At 33.8% G+C, this 21,098-nt stretch overlaps 1 protein-coding gene across 1 annotated transcript; it reads left to right on the top strand.

Moving 5' to 3' along the window:
- Positions 1-16,220: 16,220 nt before the first annotated feature.
- Positions 16,221-18,064, top strand: LOC101893922 (glutamine synthetase 1, mitochondrial). Its single transcript, XM_005181767.4, has one exon. The coding sequence runs from the start codon at positions 16,582-16,584 to the stop codon at positions 17,785-17,787; it is 1,206 nt and encodes a 401-aa protein (XP_005181824.1). The 5' UTR covers positions 16,221-16,581; the 3' UTR covers positions 17,788-18,064.
- The last annotated feature ends 3,034 nt before the right edge of the window (positions 18,065-21,098 follow it).

Here is a 21,098-nt window from a genome sequence, read left to right as displayed (position 1 = left end):
GTATTGGGTGAAGAGATAGGGCTGGAAACCACAATTCTTACATTGAGGTCTCTGTTGGTATATGGAATTAAGATATGAAGGTGGTTTTAAAAAATAGTTTTATGATTGTACGAAAAGTACTAAATGGTACTAAATTTGGTATTGGATGAAGGGATAGAGCTAAAATCACGAATTTTGATATTGAAGTCTGTCTTGGTACCTGGGATTGAGATATGGAAGTGATTTTGGAAATTGTACGAAAAGTAATAGTTGGTACTAAATTTGGTATTGGGTACATTTAGGTCTCTATTGCTATTTGGGATTGAGATATAGATGTGGTTTAGAAATGTGTACTATTGAGTGAAGGACTAAAGCTGCAATCCCGGCAGTTGATATTGAGGACTTTGTTGGCCTCTGAGGTTGAGATATGGAGGTGATTTTGCAAATTGGGTATTGGCTGAAGGGATAGAGCCGGAATCCCGAAATTTTATATTGTGGCCTCTGTTGGTATCTAGGATAGAGATATGGAGGTGCTTTTGAAATGCGTACTATAATTGTACTAAAAGTACTTAATTTGGTATTGGGTGAAAGAATAGAGCTGAAGTCCTGAAATTAATATAGTTTTCACTCTTGGTGCCCACAGAAGGTGGTTTTGGAAAAGTGTACTATATTCGTTCGAAAACTGCTAAGTGGTACTTAATTTGGCATTGTGTGAAGGGATAGGGCTGAAATCTTCAAAATTTAATATTTAGATCTCTGTTGTTATCTTGGATTGAGATATGGATGTGGTTTAGAAATGTGTACTATAATTTTACGAGAAGTACCCATTTGACATTGGTGAAGGGAAAGAGCTGCAATTCTGAAATTTTATATGGATGTCATTGTTACTATGTGTGTTTCTGAGAAGGAGCTGGTTAGGGATATGAGTACAATAACTGTACTAAAGGGTACTAAATTTGATAATGGGGAAATTTCAGAGCTGAAATCCTACATTTTTATAGATTTCGCTGTTGTTGTCTTGCGTGGAGAGAAGAATTTGGATATGTGCAGTGCAGCTGTACGAAAAGTATGGAAATACATTTTGGATTGGGTCTAAGATTAGAGCTGGAATTTTGAAATTTGATATGGAGTCTACTGTTGGTACGTAATTTTGAGAGATGGAGATGGACTTGAGAATGCGTACTTTTTTCAAAAAGTCCTAAATGAAACAACGTTTTTCCGTTGATTGAATGGATAGAGCTTTAATCCTGAAATTTGATATTGAGGTCACCGATGGCTTCTAGGAATAATATACATGGTGCTGGCCAATTTTTATTACGAAAATGCTTCCTTAAACTTCAATGCGAAAGATATTTAAGACTTTTTGTTGCAAAAAGTAATCATTTTCCGATTATCCTTTACGAGGAAGGAAAAAACTTGAATGTGACTAAAATGTTATCGTACTGGTGAGAAGCTAGTATGTTGTATGAAGTTCTATTTAGAAATATTGAATTTTCAGTACTAAAATGAGCTCGTAGAACAAATATAAAATTTTAAGCTGGATTTTTCGCTGACAAAGTAGCAGGCACTTGTTAGTTTCGAAAATATTCAATAGACATCTATCGAAGTCTTAAATTTGGATTAATGTCCCACACATTCAAAAACTAAATAATTTCCCACAGTAGTGTGTTCCACAATCGCCCCTTGCCACTCAAACTTCCATTCTCATAAAAGGTAAACATGTTTTGTTTCAATAATGACTGTCTGTGTAACAGGTTTGTGTTGTGGGGTGCTGGTCTTGATCCCGTACACACTATTGTTGTTGTTGTTGTCTCTCAAACATATGATTGTGTCAGTTTAAAATGCAACAATCGTTCGATTCGTTTCATTTCATTTTATTGCATTTTCTTTTCATTCGATTTACATACAAACAGACAAACACACACGTCTGCATCACTGCCCACATTCTGATGCATTGCAGAGAAATTTATGCATTTCTTCCCTTGGTTTGTGGTTTTACAATGTAAAGGTCAAAGTTCTGTTGTCGCCGTTTTGGGTCACTCAACACTCTTTTGCAGTAAAAGCGTTGAGAGAATTTTAACGAGAGATGCATATCAAATTAACATGTTTATGTTTTAGTGAATGCATTTTGCTAACATAAATGTTATTTCTCTTACAGCTGTTAATGTTAAGTTGGCAGAGCTGAGATTCGAGCTGTTACAAACTTTAATGTTATCTTAACAGAATTGTTTCACAGATGTTTGCAATAGTATTTAACAGGCTCTCTCTCTCTCTCCGTTATTTACAGATATCTAAAATAAAGTCTGAAAGGACGACCTTAAACGCCCCTTCAGCATAACATAACAATGCCATAGAAATATAAGAGTCAAAGAAAGTCAGTCACAATTTTGACACCAAGCTATGCTTTTATGATATCATAAGAACATCCTCACCAATGTTAAGTAGTTTTAACAGCAAATTCTATTTTTAATTTTCCAAAATGTTATTCGTAAATCTGCTATATAATTGTGTTTTTATACCCTTATATGGAGGACATTTCATTGTCGGTTCCATTCAATAGATGGCGTTGATAGTCTTATGTTGTAATTTAACAGACCTGATGTGTGAAATTTGAAGACAATCGGACTCTTACATCACATTTTGTAAGAGTTATAATTATTCCAAATTATGACCCTTTGTGGGGGAGGTACCTGATTGAGTGGACCAATATTGTCCATTTTCACACCTAACCTAGCACTGATGCAAATATTAGGATATGTAAAGTTAGAGCAAAATCGGATTATCGTTTCTCTTATTGAGAGTTGTTTCGCAATTTATGACAGATAAAAGTATTGAAAATGTTCTCTCTTTGTGGGTGAGTTACCAGAAGGGGTTCGCAGATATATAGCATCTTCACAACAGATCTTGTGTTAGCAAAAATATTTGTGTGTGTGAAATTTGAAGAGAGTTGGATGCTTATTTCGCTTTTTATGAACTTCATGGATATTCAAAGTTTTGAGCGTTTGGGGGGGAGACACCAGAAGGAGTGGACCGATGTTGTCCACCTTAACACCAGACCTTGGGTTAATATAAATATTGGGATGTGTGGAATTTGAAGACAATCGGATTCTTACAACACATTTTATAAAATTTATAATTATTCCAAATTTAGACCCTTTGTGGGGGAGGTACCTGATTGAGTGGGATGATATTGACCATTTTTGCACCTAACTTAGCACTGATGCAAATATTAGGATATGCAAAGTTGGAGCAAATTCGGGTCATCCTTTCTCTTTCTGTGCAAAAAATATATTTTTTGAAAATTTCGACCTTTTGTGGGGGAGGTACCAATAGAAGTGGATCGATATTGTCCATCTTAACGCCAGACCTTGGGTTCATAAAAATAGTAGGATGTGTGAAATTTGAAGACAATCGGACTTTTACTTCACATTTTATAAGAGTTGTAATTATTCAAAATTTTGACCATTTGTGGGGGAGGTACTTGATGGAGTGGACCAATATTGTCCATTTTCACACCTCACCTAGCGCTGATACAAATATTAGGATATGCAAAGTTGGAGCAAAATCGGATCATCCTTTCTCTTTCTGTGCAAAAAATATATTTTTTGAACATTTCGACCTTTTGTGGGGGAGGTAACAAAAGGAGTGGACCGATGTTGACCAATTTAACACCAGACCTTGGGTTAATATAAATATTGGGATGTATGAAATTTGAAGACAATCGGACTTTTACATCACATTTTATGTAAGTTGTAATTATTCAAAATTTTGAACATTTGTGGGGGAGGTACTTGATGGAGTGGACCGATATTGTCCATTTTCACACCTGACCTAGCACTGACGCAAATATTAGGATATGCAAAGTTGGAGCAAAATCGGATCATCCTTTCTCTTTCTGTGCAGAAAATATATTTTTTGAAAATTTCGACCTTTTGTGGGGGATGTACCAAAAGTAGTGGACCGATGTTAACCAACTTAACACCAGACCTTGGGTTAATATAAATATTGGAATGTGCGAAATTTGAAGACAATCGGACTCTTACATCACATTTTATAAGAGTTAAAATTATTCCAAATTTTGACCATTTGTGGGGAGGTACTTGATGGAGTGGAGCGATATTGTCCATTTTCACACCTGACCTAGCACTGACGCAAATATTAGGATTTGCAAAGTTAGAGCAGAATCTGTTTATCCTTTCTCTTTCTGTGCAAAAAATATATATTTTTTTTTGAAAATTTCGACCTTTTGTGTGGGAGGTGCCAGAAGGAGTGAACCGTTATTGCCCATCTCCGAACTCGATCTAAGTTTGACAAAAATATTTCGATGTACCCAATTTGGACCAAATCGGATACTCCCTTCGAGAGTTATCGTGTGCATCAGCCAGATAAACAGACAGACGGACGGACGGACGAATGGACGTACATCGCTATATCGACTCCAAATGTTCTGAAACGGATTTGGTCCAAAGCGACCTAGGGTCGAAAACCGTTATTTCGACTAGACACGTTTTGACCGTATCAAATTGTATATACCCTCTGTAGCCATATGGCTGAGGGTATAAAAAGGTCACACTGTAAATATGTCCTATATTTTCTATAAATTACATTCTAACATGAGGGCGGCCTGAGCTTTCATAAACTATGTTAGAAAGCTTTTAAATGTTAAAATGTTAAATCTACATCTATTTAACTATCTATGATATGCATATGACATGCGCCAAAGAGAGTCGCATATAACTCTCTCTCTCTCTCTCTCTCTCTCTCTCAAATACATAAAAACTTTTTATTAAAAAGTTACAACATCCAAAAAAGAGAGGCATTTATTATTTTGAGATTGTTACAATATGTTTTGTGTATGTATGCGACATTTTTACTACTTGTGGCATTCTCAAAACAAACAATTTACTACGCATTACAAACTACGCACAAACAAGGAAACTTCGCGCCACTTTTGGTTCGACCCTCTCATTCCGAAATGAGAAATAAGGCCAAGAGAACATATACATTAACCTAGATGTCATTTCATTAGATGGAGATGGTGGTTGTGGATAACAGATGCAGTGCTCGTAAAAATTTTGAAACATAATTGCAGCTTACTTTTTTCATTGTTGTATACTATGACCCCTTCCCCAAGTATGCGACGACTAGGTACATAGACATTTTGTCTGGTTCCAGAAGATTCGGTTATTGAAAAAACTTGACTGTTCTCAATGAATAAAGGAATGAATATACATTTAGAGCCATCCTACCACAACTAACTTTATCATACAAAATTTCAAAAAGTATGTAATCTTTCTAGAACTTCTCGATATTGGAAAGGGCATAAATTTACTTCAAAGTAAATATTTTCCTATATTTATTTTTATACCAAAATTAAGGGTATATTCAATTTATCATTGCGTTTGCGACACCTAGGAATATTCGTCAAAATTCCGGTAAAGTATATAGATTTATGATCAGTTCCGTGAAAATTTTATGTCGATTTAGCCACGTCCGTCCATCCATCTCTTGAAATGTCGATAAAGTAGGCATTATTAAACCTAGAGCTTATAAATTGTTTCATATACAGGGTTGCCCATATTCGACGGACCCATCTGGCAAGACCATAACTTTTGACAGAGATGTCACATCACTTAATGGCATACCGTGTTTGAAGCGTCAGTCCAAGCAGATTTTTACCGTGAACCAATACACACCACGCGAGCGCCCTGAAATAGTTGAAATTTACAAGAAGTCAATTGTGAAAACTCAAGGTGCTTTTAAAACATTAAAAAATGTGAGAAGTGCGCCTTCTAAGAACACCATTAAGCGTTTATACGAAAAATTTTCGACTGGTAAGGCTCTTTCTAATCCGAAGAGGCCATATAAAAGTCGACCAAGGCGATCGGCCGAGAATATCGCTGCCGTACGAGCCAGTGTTGAGAGGTCCCCAAGAAAATCCCAAAGACGCCGTTCTCAGCAGTTGGGCATGGCTCGGTCCACTTTACAACGGATTATTCGCATTGATTTGCATTTGTTCCAAAGTTTGCATTTGTTTACAAAATTCAATTGACGCAAAGAATGTTGCCTGCGGACAAGCCTCGTCGATTGGAATGGGCCCAAAGGTCCGTCAAATATGGGCAACGCTGTACATTAATGTTATTCCTAGAATGTTTACTACTGCACCGGAAATACACATTGGAACACATTTGGGTATATAAGGGTAACTCATGACTTCCGGTATTTTGGAGGTATTTTAGTTGTTAATCTACCCATGTTTTTTCACAAAACCAAAAAAATTCAAAAAATCTCAGAAATATTTTTAAAAACTCCTCGATTAGTGAGCAGGAACTCCTTGAAAGAATTTATTTAAAAAGTCCAGGATTTTTTGTCAGGAGAACTCAGAAAAAATACTTTTTCAGGTAGTCCATGGATTACTATTTTTAACTTCACAAAATTAAAAAAAAAAAAAAAAACACATTTTTTTTGTAAAGAGGTCCTAAAAAATATTTTTTTAATCCACAATTTCTATTCAGGACGATCTTATAAAAATATTCTTAAAAACTCCAGAATTTTTCGACAAATTATCATTCGAATACATTTTCTTAAGAAATCCAGGATTTTTATTTTTAAATACAGAAGAGTGACAAGAAAGGTTTTTAAAAAAATGAAAAAAAAATGTTCAATGTTTTTTGTCCCAAAAGACTTTTAACAAATTCAGGATTGATATTCTAAAAAAAACAGGAGGTGAGGAGGTCCTTGAAATAGTTTTCTAAACGGGTCAGGAAGTCCTTGAAATTTTCTTTTTTTTAAAGTCTGAAAAAAAATGTTCAATGTTTCTTGTCCAAGAAGACTTTCAGCAAATTCAGGATTGATATTCTAAAAAAACAGGAGGTGAGGAGGTCCTTGAAATAGGGTCAGGAAGTTCTTGAAATATTTTTTTAAGTCTGAAATTTTTAGATTTTTATAAAATCTACAATTTTTTGTTGGGAGGTCCTTGAAGTAGTTGCCCTGAAGGCGGGAAGTCCTTTTGACAAAAATAAAAAAAAAATAATAAATGTTTATAACGAGAGCTTTTACCTGGATTTTCCTAGAAAGGTCCCACGACTACTAGGTAGGAAGTCATAAAAGTATTCTTTAGAAAGGTCAAGATATATTTAAAAACATATATTGTTATAAACTGAATATTCAAAAAAAAATTTTTACAAATATTTGAAAAAAACCAAATCACCTGAATCCTTTTAAAAAGGCACCATTAATTTTCATTAAAATATTTAATATTTTTGGATGATATTCTTGATATTATTTTGTTTTCCTAAAAAAATTCCACGATTTTGGTCATGAAATGTCTTTGAAATAATTTTCTTAAATAATCAAAATTGTTTGTATTTTTATTTCAATCCATAATTTTTTGTCAGGGTGGCTTTGAAATTACTATTTTTGTGTAAAAAGAAAATATTCTTTAAAGTTTCACCACCTTTAACATAACTTAACAAAAAGTACGTTTGTTGGCTAATAAGTCTCTTAAAATATTTTCATGAATCTTGGCCAATGAACCTCCTGAAACTATTATAATTATTTTCATACAACATTTTAAATATTTTGATTTTTTTAAATATTTTTTCAGGATTTCCTTGAAATACAGTTTCTTACAAATCAATATATTTGACCAGAAAGACCCATATTTTTTTTTTTTTTTTTTTTTTTTTTTTGAAAAGTCAACGGGAAAGTCCTTCAAAATATTAACAAAAACTTCAAGACTCTCAACCAGGAACTTTCAACAAAAACGATCTAAAAATATTCCGGTAAAATAAGTTTTTACCAGGAAGTGCTTGAAGAAAACAGGATTTTCAGTTAAAAATATTCATAAGAAACTAGGTTACGAGTACTTAAAAAAATCTTAAAAAAAGAATGAATAAATATGCTTTTTATCACAAAATCCTTGAAAATCCACTGGGCAAAAGATCTCGAAAATATTTAGGGTTTTTTGTCAGGATCAGGTTTTTTCAAAAAGTCTTTGGAAACATACAATTTTTGTATAAGAATTTTTAAAAATATCTTAAGAAACATGATTTTAGGCCTTTTAATTGCTAAATTTAAATTTAGTATTTAAAAATGGTTTTTCTTAAAAGACTTAAGATTTTTGCCATCTAAACATGTTTTTAAAAATCGATAATGCTTAGTCAGGGAATCCTTAAAAGTACCAGAAATACCATCATATTCGGGCCTAAAACATGTTTTTAAAAAATCCAGGCTAGTAAGTTTTTTACAAAATGTTAAAAGTTTATTTAAAAAGCTACGATTCTTTATCTGAAAGTCTTTAAAAATGAGAAAATTTTCAAAAAAATATATATATATTTTTTTAATATCCACACCCCAGTCCAAGTTTGACAAACATCTTAAAATGCTTGAAAATTTGAGGAAATCGAGGTCCTCCAGAATAGAAGATTTCATTCTTTTTTTAATTTGACCTGTAGGTAGAAATTGCCATTTTTGCAAAACTAGTTAAAAATATTGATTTTCGAAGTATGGCCCATGTTGATAATTGCTTGTATGGGCCCATGTTGATAGCCTTTTATAGTATTTATAATTTTTCGAAAATTTTGACTATTTGTGAAGAAGATGCCAAAAGGATTTATGTTGAATACTCCATTATTACACTTCGCCTAATTTGGGTGCAAATATTGGTATAAAATAAGGATCTGTTTCTAACAAAACAGACAATACAAAAGTGAATAACGTATAAAGGCACAATTCAAAATGAGTTTTCCAAATTTTTAATTTTTTCAGTAAAATTCAAAAAAAAAAAAACTTTTGAAATTCAGATCCTGCGTTTGCGAAATCCAGGTGGGTAATATCCCATTTTGGAGGATTAGACCAATATCCCCGTTTTTTCGTCTATTCTATTTTTGATACAAACATGACAATGCGAGAAAAGTGGACCGATATATCCCATCTTCACTGGATGTATTTTTGCTTAGATCGTTCAAAATATTTCTTTTTCATTCAAACGAAAGAGAAACCCCTCTAGAATTCCCGCGGATCGAGTGTCCCACAAGAATGTTGTCATGGCTATGTTTCAAATGTTATATTTTTAACATTTTAAAACTATTTTTGTTGCAATAATTTTTTATTAAGACTCCCTATTTTCTCGTTTCGTAAAAAATGGATTTCAATGAAATTACACAATCCTTAGTCGTTACATAATTTATTAAAAAGGATCTGTTTTCGAACACGCTTATCGTCGACGACGACATTAAGTTTTACCGCAAACTAGAAAAAAAAAACCAAAAATTAATTGACATTTTCACAATTAACTGAATAGATTGATAGCCTGTGCTGAAATGAATGATCGCTGCGTGCCACTTCAAGTGATGGAACTGAACCAAAACCGAATAAAAGAAAGAAACAGAACATAAAATAAAAATGTAGCCTGATTGCAGCTTATCTCGTTATGTAGTTTTATGGTGTCAAATATTATCGTTTCTGTGTGATATAGTAATAAACTTTATGGTTGTACCCTACAAATTGCTTTAGGAACGTTGGGCGCCAGGAAATTAATTTCAAAATTTTGAGGAAACCATTAAATTTTGACGAGTCTGGTGATGAAATTCAGAAAATGTTCATCATTATATATCTTTTGAACCATTATTTTAGTATTCTTTCAAAAATAATGGATCTTTCAAAGTTGGACTTTTTTCAGTTGATAATTGCACTTGTAATAATTGGCTTTTTATACCCTCAGGCATGTGGCAACAATGGGTATACATAATTTCATACGGCGAAAACGTGCCTCATCTAAATAACGGTTTTGGAACCTAGGTCTCTTTGGACCAAATCCGTTTCATGACATTTGGAGTCGATCTAGCGATATTCGTACATCCGTCCGCCCGTCTGTCTGTCTATCTGGGTACTGCACACGATAACTCTCGAAGGGAGTATCCGATTTAGTCCAAACTTTGTACGTAGTATTATTATTATCAAACCTAGATGGAGTTCGGAGATGGGCAATATCGGTCAACTTCTTCTGGAACCTTCCCCACAAAAAGCCGAACTTTTCAAAATAAATATTTTACTGCACAAAAAGGGAAAGGATAATCCGATTTTGAATAACCCTTATGAAATGTGATGTAAAATTCCGATTGTCTTCAAATTACACACATCACAATATTTTTATTAATCCAAGGTCTGGCATGAAGATGGAATGTATCGGTCCACACCTTCTGGTACCTCTCCCGCAAAGGGTCAATGTTTTGAATAACCAAAACGATAATAATATCCGAAATAAGCAGCCGGTTCTCATCATACTTCACTCTACTTCATAATCCACCGTGAAGATGGAATATATCGGTCCACATCTTCTACTACCTCCCCCACAAAGTGTCAATATTTTGAACATTCATAAAGCTCATTAATCGCAAAATAAACATCCGATTCCATTCAGACTTGAAACATCTCAATATTACCATCACCACAAAAACTGTTATAAAGATGGTAGAGATCGGAACATACCTTCTGGTACCTCTACCACAAATTCAACATTTTGAATAACCAAAACGATTATAAAATCCGAAATAAGCATTCGGTCGTCTTCATATTTCACACATCCCATAATTTCTACTAACAAGTTCTGCTGTGAAAATGGGATATATCGGTCCATTCCTTCTGGTACCTCCCCCACAAAGGGTCAAAATTTTGAACATCCATGAAGCTCATAAATCGCAAAATTAACATCCGATTCCATTCAGACTTGATACATCTAAATATTTCCATTAGCATAAGACCTGTTATAAATATGGTAGAGATCGGATCGTTCCTTCTGATACCTCCCCCACAAAGGTTCAAAGTTTTGATTAATCAGAACTATTTTAAAACTCGATATAAGCTTCCGATTCGCTTCATATTTGACACATCTCATTATTTGTACTAACATAAGATCTGCTGTGAAGATGGGCTATATCGGCCCATTCCTTATGATACCTCCCCCACAAAGGATCAACATTTTGAACATCCATGAAGCTTATAAAACGCGAAATTAACTTCCGATTCTATTCAGACTTGGTTCATCTCAATATCTCCATCAATACAAATTATGCTATAAAGATAGTAGAGATCGGACCATTCCTTGTGATACCTCTCACACATGGGGTTCAAGATTTTTGAAAAAAAAAAACAAAACGCTCAAATATAACTCTCCTCAAATTTCACACATCCAAATAGTTTTGCTAACACAAGATATGTTCTGAAGATGATATATATCTGCGAACCCCCTCTGGTAGCTTACCTACACAGGCCCACAATTTCCAATACTTATATCCGTGATAACTTGCGAAACAAGTTAGCGATTATTTACAAATTGCTATATCTGAATATTTCTCTCAACCAGAATCCTGAGATGAGTGTGGAATTTTTGATTTCGCATAAAATTAGATATAAATGTTTGATTTTCTTGTAGTTTTGCCCAAACCAATATTTTTAGCTGCATTAGATGAAATATGAAATTGGAATACTTCAGTCGACTATACTTGGCACATCATGCACATTTTAACATTTACTAAAAATAATCACATATCTCATATAAAGTGAAGGAAGTGGTCGAAGTAGTCCAAACCTGGCACATCACAATATCTATATCATATTTATTTCGGTGCGATACGAAATGGACAATATAATCCCATTCCTTTGGAACCTACTCCATAGATGGTTCAAAATTTGAATAACCATAACTGAAGTCAAAATATATTTGAATAGTTGAATATTGACTAGGGGTATACATCTATCGGCAAAGCCGACTGATACTTTTTAACTTGGTAAAAAGTGAAAGCCAATTTTACACACTCAAGATATAAAAATAACTCATTTTTTAATTAACTAACAAAATCTCTAACTCTAACAAACTCTAAAAACTCGAACTCTAACTCATTTTTTAATTAACTAACAAAATCGGTAATTAATTAATTGATGGTCAATTGAATATTTCAACTTTCATAGGGTGTTACATAGGTCGACTTTGATTCTCCCCTTATTGTCGGTGTCTGTATGGCAAACATAATGCAAAATCTATCACACCGACATTTTTATGGCAGCCCCCCATAATAAGAGATACTCATACACACACACACGTTCAAAGTTAATTCTATCTGAAAGAGACAAAGAAATAAAAATTCAAGAGAATACACAAACACCTCGATGAGCATGAGTATAACAACAAACCAAAATTGCCAAAATAAAAGTATAAACAAAAACATTTCTTGCATCCATACAATGTGTACCCATATGTTTGTGTGTGTGTGTGTGTGTGCATTTGTCTGTATGTATGTAAATAAAAATGTGTACTTTGAAATATGTATTTCCCAAAGCAAAATAAAAATCACCTAAGGCGATTGAACTTTAAATTTTTGTTTGGCCAATTGATCGATTAAAACAAACAAAAACAAGTGCATTTTGACATACATATGCATGTTTAGTTTGGCTATTTGTGTTTTACACACACATGCCTTACATTTCAAACAAAAATGCCTACGTGATGATTGGCCAAGACCATGTAAAACTGGCAGACGAGACGCACACACACAGAGAGCATTTGTTGTTCTTTTTGGCTTTACAACATTTTCTAGACATCTCCACAACAAAAACGAAACACTTTTACGTTTTTGTTTTTATTTTTGTTTTGTGTGGCGTCTTTCTCTCTCCCAGTAGCAGTAGTTGTAATGACCTTTCTCTTGTTTAATGCCATTAATACAGGTATCATCTCATCGTTCTCATTTGCTCTGTAACTGCAGTTACAAACCAACTCTTCTAGTCTCTTCTAAATCATGCGCCATCTCTTGCTCTCTGTCGCTCTCACTCTCCCTCTTTCGTTCGCACTGTATCTATGACATTGTTATCAAGCAAAAAAAGTGTATTGTTATTATTATTGTTTTTTTTTTAACATATAAACACACTCACACCACTGTAGCCCCCTGTGTATTTACTATGCAGCCAGTGTCACCCACCCAATTACAATGTTATAAATCCAACAGCAGCGGAGATATCCCAATGTTAACTGCTGCTGCTGTGCGCTGCAATAGTATCAGACGGCAAATGGCAGCAGTATCTGTGTGAATGAATTTGCAAGTGTATACGCTGTGTGACACAGTGGGCGGAAATGTTGGAAAATTTTATAATAGCAATTTCCATAATTTTGAATTAGCAAATATTGACGACATAGAAACATAATTTCGAATAATTTAAAGCAATATGGATCTTTTGCTCAGGTGGTGTTATTAATATAAATAAAAAATCCTTATTCAATGGTCTTAAACCTCTGATACCAGCAAAAAAATCTTTAAAATAATTTATAAAAGTACCAAGCCCATTGTCTATTAGCATTTATTATTATTTGCAAATAAAATAGTTCTTTATAGGAATAGAAAACAGGTTAAAAAGTATCAGTCGGTTTTCCCTCACCCAATACTAGACTATTTAAATATATTTTGACTTCTGTTATGATAATACAAATTGTTGACCCTCTGTGGAGTAGGTTCTGAAGGAATGGGCCAATATTGTCCATTCCATATCGGACCTTAATAAATATGATATAAATCTTTTTACGTGCCAGGTTTGGACCATATCAACTTCTTCCTTCACTTTATATGATATATGTTAGAATTTTTGGAAAATGTTAAAATGTGCTTGAAGTACCAGATATAATCGACCGAGGTATTTCATTTTCATACTTCATCTAATACAGATAAAAATATTGGTATGGGCAAAATTACAAGAAAATCGAAAATTTAATTGTCTTGTTTCGCAAGTTATGAAAGATAAAAATTGTGACCCTTTGTGGGCGAGGTAGCAGAAGGATTTCGCAGATATATATCATCTTCACAACAGATTTTGTGTTACCATAAATGTTTGTATGTGTGAAAGTTGAAAAAATATGGGTGAGTTTTGTTTAAAAAAATGTTGAACCCTATATGGGGGAGGTACCAGAAGGAGTGGACCGATATATCACATCTTCACACGAGTCCTTGGGTTAATAAAAATATTGTGATTTTTTGAAAATTTCGACCTATTGTGGGGGAGGAGAAGGAGTGAACTCGATCTAAGTTGAGACCCAAGACCACCAGCCAAACAGACAGATCGGCTTCAAATGTTCTGAAGTGGATTTGGTCCAAAGAGAGCTACGGTCTAAAACCGTTATTTCGATGATGTACGTATTGGCAGTATCTATATCATTTAATACTGTCCTCTCTAGCCATATGGCTGAGGGTATAATTACCCAAATTATAAGTATTTTAATTTTACAAATTTTTGTTAATTCCAAAAATTAGTTAGAGAACCTCACCACAAATCAAATATAGTTTAGAACTGTATATTATTTCGTAGTTTTTTGTTTAATATTTCCAATGCCGTTTTGAAATTTGTTTTAGGCATATTTTCATTGACCGAGCTTTTAATACCATTTGGAAGGAACTTGAAAATTTTCAAAAAAAAAAAAAAATCCGAAAAATACCGTTTAAGCTATTGCCTTTATGCGGGGGCTATACGAAAACGTGGACCTGCATAAGACATTTCTTGTCAAATGCTGTAGTACCCATTAAGAGCTTCAAAAACGAAATTTGAAATAATTCTGGTAAATAATGTCGCTAAAATCATCAAAATCCCAAATATCGGGAGATACCGTTATATGGGGGCTATACGACACGGCCCATTTACGAATTAACCCATTTAAAAAACACACATGTGTGCAAAATTTTAGCCTTCCATCTCAATTCATTCGAAAGGTTGCGTGATTACAACAGACAGACGGACATCTTTAAATCCTCTTAGAATTTTACGCTGACCCAGAATATATAAACTTTGTGGAGTCTGCCATGCATATTTCGAGGAGTTTTAAAATGGAATGACAAAGCTAATATACCCTCAGTAGAATGGTGGAGGGTATAAAAACATTGAAGACCTATTAGTTCGTCATTTTTTAATATTTTCCAATGTCACCGGATATAGGGATTTTATTTAAAAAATTATTTCGGTCTTCGGATCGTTGATTTTTTAATTTTGTTGGATTAATTTATCAATATTTTCCGACGCTTATTTTAATTGTTTTTAGTTAAATCATTAGATATTTTTCATGGTTTACCACTATTAAGTAGGCGATCAGGCTTTTCAGATCGTCCGGCAAAGACATGGAAGTATAAAGATGGGACAAGACAAAGTCAAGATATGGCAACCCTGTGAAAATACCTCTGTTGTTATGATATCGTAACAACATAGCAATGTTATGAGATTTGAACCGCTTAGGCAATATGCAATTAATTTGGAAAGTCTTTGGAATATAATTTTGAAACCCAATTTTTGGTTTTTTCAAACTTTTGTTTCGTCATTTTTTTCTATAAATGTGTTTTTTATATTAACATGGTCCTGCCATGAACTGTTATCTAGATAGTATAGACACAAACCATTAGCTCAGAATGCATTTTGTCTAGTCTTTACCATTTTAGGTCTTTGTATTTTTTTAAATATTTTTGTGGCATTTTTTACTTTTACCAGTTCGAGAAATTTTATTTTCAAATATTTTTTGTTTGTTTTTTCATTTTTCAAAGCTGAGGGATCGAGGATTTTTTTTAATTACTCGTTTTGTGTATTTTTTTAAATACTTTTTCAATACCAATCAATTTATCGACTTTGAAATATTTTTTCAGGACCTGTTAAAGTTTGGAAATGTATCAAATAGATTTTTTTAATTATTTTTTTATTTTTACACATGTGTTTTTTTGCCGACAAAGACCGAACAGGTTGCAGAAATATCATGCAAGCAATAAATGATTTCAATTAAAAAATGGCAAAAAATCAATCAAACATAAAAAATGTTAAATTTTTGTTTTTATCTTAAAAATTTGATATCTAAAAAATTGCTTAATTACCCAAAATGATCAAAAATTATATCTATGCCCGCGTCGTATCTAGAATATTCCTTGTCATTATGACTTCCCTCACACACACACACTCACACACACCCAAACCAAAAAACTCATTAACTTTTATTAATGCTGTTATTAACATTTATTACTCTACGCATTATTTCTACCTATCTCCTCCACTGTGCCGACATAACATTGAACTGTTGTTGCTGCTGCTGCTGCTGCCGCTGCGGCGGCTATTGTTCTGTGACCGTGTTGTTGTTGTTCCCGTCGTTGTTGTGGCTGGTTTTGTGATAACGCTAGGCCAGCGCAGCCAGTCTCAAAGTGAGAAAAAGTGAATGTTACACAGCTGAAAATGTTCACAAGCTATCCTAACTTCGAAGAGGATGGGTGTCCAGTTCTCGTGCTAACGTCGCGTTAAAACCAAAAAAATTGAGTTTTTTTATTCACAAAAAAACCAAAACTAAAAAAAAAATATTTCTAATACAAAGTGTATTGAAAGAAACACAAAAAAAAACTAAAGTGAAATGTTTTAAAGAACAGAACAACATTTTCAAAACTAAAACGAGTACCTTTTCTTCTCATTGAACAACAACAACAAAGTACAAATTTATTTTCCTGTTTCCAAAAAAACGAAAAGAGCATCCTTGACGTCCTTGACCTTTAGTCTGTTTTTCGAAAATTAAAAAAAAGTGTTAACCTAAAACAAAAACAAAAAATGGCTTTACGTTGTGCTGGTCTTTTCCTGAGCAAGGAGGTGAGCTCCACCTTGTCCCAACAGATGCGTGCCTTGAGCACCTCTAGCTCCTTGAAGGGCTCCAGTTTCCTGCAAAACTCGCCCAATACCTCCTTGGACAAATCAATTTTGGCCCGTTACCGCAATTTGGAAACCCCCAGCAACAGGGTCCAGGCCACCTATTTGTGGATCGATGGTACTGGTGAAAATATCCGTTTGAAGGATCGTGTGTTGGACAAGGTGCCCACCGGAGTCCAAGATTTGCCCAAGTGGCAGTATGATGGCAGCTCCACCTATCAGGCCCGTGGTGAGAATTCCGATACCACCTTAATTCCCCGTGCCATTTACAAGGATCCCTTCAAGCCCGGCAAGAATGATATTATTGTCATGTGCGACACCTATCAGGCCGATGGCAAACCCACCGAGTCCAACAAGCGTGGTGCCTTGCAAGAGGCCATTGACAAGGTAGGCGATCAAGAACCCTGGTTTGGTATTGAACAGGAATACACTTTGTTGGATGTTGATGGTCGTCCCTTTGGCTGGCCTGCCAATGGCTATCCCGCTCCCCAGGGTCCCTACTACTGTGGTGTGGGTGCCGATCGTGTGTATGCACGTGATTTGGTAGAGGCCCATGCCGTGGCCTGTTTGTATGCTGGCATTGATTTTGCCGGCACCAATGCTGAGGTCATGCCCGCCCAATGGGAATACCAGGTGGGTCCCAGTCTAGGCATGAAGGCCAGTGACGATTTGTGGGTGTCTCGCTACATTTTGCAACGCATTGCCGAGGAGTTCGGTGTTGTTGTCACCTTCGATCCCAAACCCATGGAGGGACAATGGAATGGCGCTGGCGCCCACACTAACTTCTCCACCAAGGCCATGCGTGCCAATGGTGGCATGAAGGCCATTGAAGAGGCCATTGAGAAGCTGAGCAAACGTCACGATCGCCACATCAAGGCCTACGATCCCAAGGAGGGTAAGGACAATGAGCGTCGTTTGGTTGGCCGTTTGGAGACCTCAAGTATTGACAAGTTCTCGTGGGGTGTTGCCAATCGTGGTGTCAGTGTTCGTGTACCACGAGGTGTTGCCGATGCTGGCAAGGGTTACTTGGAGGATCGTCGTCCCAGCTCCAACTGTGATCCCTATGCTGTGTGCAATGCTTTGATTAGAACCTGTTTGTTGAATGAATAAGGTTCTGGAAGAGAAAGAGAGAAAATGAGAGCAAGAGCGAGAGAGGAGAAGAAAAGAGTAAAAATTCCATTGGATTAGAATTAGTTAAACGCCAGCTGCAAGTCCTGTTTAAGATTTGAATAAAAATTGACAAAAATATATTCCATTAGGACATTCAAGAACAAAAAATACGAAATTTCAAATATCTAATAAAATTAAAAAAAAAATTGTAAATAGCTGAAAATTTTACTAAAAAAAAACATAAAGAAAATGTTTAAATTTCGTCAAAAATGAAAAACTGAAAATCAATCCAAACACTTGTTACTAACCTTCATTATTAATTATTTTTATTATTATTTTTTGTGTTATTTTATTATTATTTTTTTGCATAGCATTTAAGTTAAATCTGCCATAATAATTTTTATATATAAAATATAAAAAAAAAACAAAAACATTATATTTACAATAATTGTAAAAAACGACAAATTTTAGAAAAAAAAAACAAGAAAATGTATTTTTTAATTTAAAAAAATATATATTTAAATATTAAAAAAAAATTAAGCACAAAAACAAAATTATGTTTTATTATTTTTTTATTGGATATAAATGTTGCAGCAAGATGATTTTATTTGTTTTATAAACAAAAAAAACATGAAACGGAAGAAGAAAAATAAGAGGCAGTCAGAAAAAAATTAAAAAAAATTTTTTTTTGGAAAACTTTTGCACACACACACACAATGCCAAAAAAATCAGGAGTTCAAGAAACTTAGAGAGGAAATATTTCCAAAAAATTAAAAAAAATTATATGTGTGTATTTTTAAAGAAAAAAAATATTTAAAAAAATGTATTGTTGACAAATTTTCAAAAGAAAACAAAAGATAACTCATAATTGTTGAAATAATGAACAAACTGATAAATTTTAATTTAAACAAAAAAAAAAAAATAATAATATTCATATATTCAAAATGAAATCCATACATATTCTAAGTGTTAGTAATAACAACAAAGAAAAAAAAAACAAAAAAAATAATGAAAACACACCGAACAAGACATACCATTTAAAAATATACAACAACAAAATTACAAAGAAAAATAATTAAGCAAAAAAAGAAAAAAAAAATACATATATTTAAAACAACAATTAAAATTAAAATAAGTGTTTCATTTGGCAAACAAAAGAGGCAATTTTTTTTCGTGGTGGTTGTAATATGGCCCCTCATGTGGGTACTCAATTTTCACAGGAAACCAACAAAAAAAAAACACTCTGGGTGTCAATAAAATTTCAAAACCAAAAAAAAAAAATGATATTCTCTTGTCTGAGTTTTGCTGATATTGGAATTTTTCATGGCAAACTTTGCGCAACACTTTTCCCAAAAAAAAACAGCTAAAACAACAAGATACATATCCCTTATCACCCCAACAGAGAGGGGCGAAAGAGAGAGAGAGCGGGGATTGTTACATGTGTGGAGCATAGAACTGGAGGCCGTCTGCTTTGCTCCATCAATCAAACCATATGTCCAATGTTAAATTTATCTTTTACCAATGTGTTGTAACAATTTACATTACGTTAACATAGGTTGTAGTTGTTGTTGCTGGTGCTGGTGCTGTTTTCGCCATGGCCTTAAACAAACACACTTTTCCTTTTCAAGACTTAGTTTTTTTTCGTCGTCGTCGTCGTTTGCTGGGGTCATTGGCCAAATTCAAAGGCATAAATTAAAACACCATGCGAACGATATCCATCGATAATAGAGTAATATTTAGTCTGGTATTTCTTTCCGGTTTGAGGAAGGTAGGACGCTAAGAGAATTTTGACGGCAATAAGGCAAGCGAAATAACCTATGTCAATTTTTGAAAAGACGGAATTTTAAATTTTTATATTTTTAAGGAGTTGCGAATATGGTTTTTAAATAATATTTTTCAAGGACCTAAAAGGATCTAAAAAACATATTTTAAATACACAAAAACAATTTTAAATTTTTTTTTTTTTTTTTTTGAAAAAAATTTATTTTTTTATAAATAGCCTTTAGGAATATTTTCTAGACAACTGAACGTCCTATGTTAATTTTTAAAAAAATAGATATTTCATTAAGGCTCTTTTACACCTTACTCTTTATAAATATTTCTAGAAAGTTGAAGGTCCTACGTGGATTTTAACCGAAATATTTTTAATGATTAGAAACCAAAGTGGATTTCTTTAAGGCTTTAAGAGCACCGTGGAGACTTGAAAATGAGGGACCAAAGTGAATTTTTAAATTATTTTTTGAGGTGTGTTTTGTAAAATATTTTTTAAGACCTGGGACCTACGGGGATTATTAAAAAATTGTTTCCAGAGGAGTTGTAAATATGGATTTTTAAAAATATTTTTCTAGAATCAAGGATCTAAAAAATATTTAAAATGCCCAAACATTTTTCTTTTTAATATTTTATATTTTCTTTAATATTTTATAAATTTAGTCTCTTCTACACTTTAGTCTTAAGGGACATTTTCTAGAAAGCTGAAGGTCCTACGTGGATTTGTATACCCAAGTTTGATCAATATTTATTATTCATCCGATTTGATATTTTAGCCCTCCGCAACCGTAATAAGCACTCTGTAACAACGATATTTGGCACAGAAATACCTTTCCCAAATTTTATCGAGATTGGTTCAGATTTGGATATAGGTCTTCGTCCGATTTGCCTTTTATTGTGCACCAAACGTGTCATCATAGCCTAAACGGTATGGAATTTGGCATTTGCGACCTAATTGAGTCTAGAAACAAATATGTCAAATTTAGTGAAAATCATTTCAAACATATGTATAGCTCCCATATATACTGTTCATCCGATATGTCATATTTTTTATTTATTACATGAAACTACTAAATATGCAATGGGGTGTAGGGTCGACTTTTGGGCTTTCTTTGCTGAAAATAAAACGTAAAAATTTAGCAGAACAATTTTTATTGTGTATAGGATGGTTGGTATTGAAAATGAGATATATTGGTCCACCTTTTGGTATAGTCCCCATTTAACGGTACCTCCCGATTTTTGCTATTTTGATGATTTTTGCCACATTTTTTCACGCATTTATCTAAAAATTGGTATTTGTGTATCCTAATGGCTTCTAGCTCGTGATAGTCCCTAGATCATCGTAAAATTCTAAGTCAATCGATCTAAGTCGAGTAGGATCCTTTGTCCGTATGTCTGTTGTAAACACACTTTCGAACGAATTGAGATAGGAGGCTAAAACTTTGATCGTGTGTATTTTGCCAGTAGGCAGGCTAAGTTCGTAAATGGGCCATGCCGGTCCATGTTTTCGTATAGCCCCCATATTCGGTATTTTGATAATT

Source organism: Musca domestica, unplaced genomic scaffold (assembly GCF_030504385.1).
Source record: "Musca domestica strain aabys unplaced genomic scaffold, Musca_domestica.polishedcontigs.V.1.1 19, whole genome shotgun sequence".
Taxonomy (NCBI): Eukaryota; Metazoa; Arthropoda; class Insecta; order Diptera; family Muscidae; genus Musca; species Musca domestica.
The sequence above is the reverse complement of the archived record's forward strand: the minus strand, read 5'-3'. Positions and strand labels throughout refer to the sequence as shown.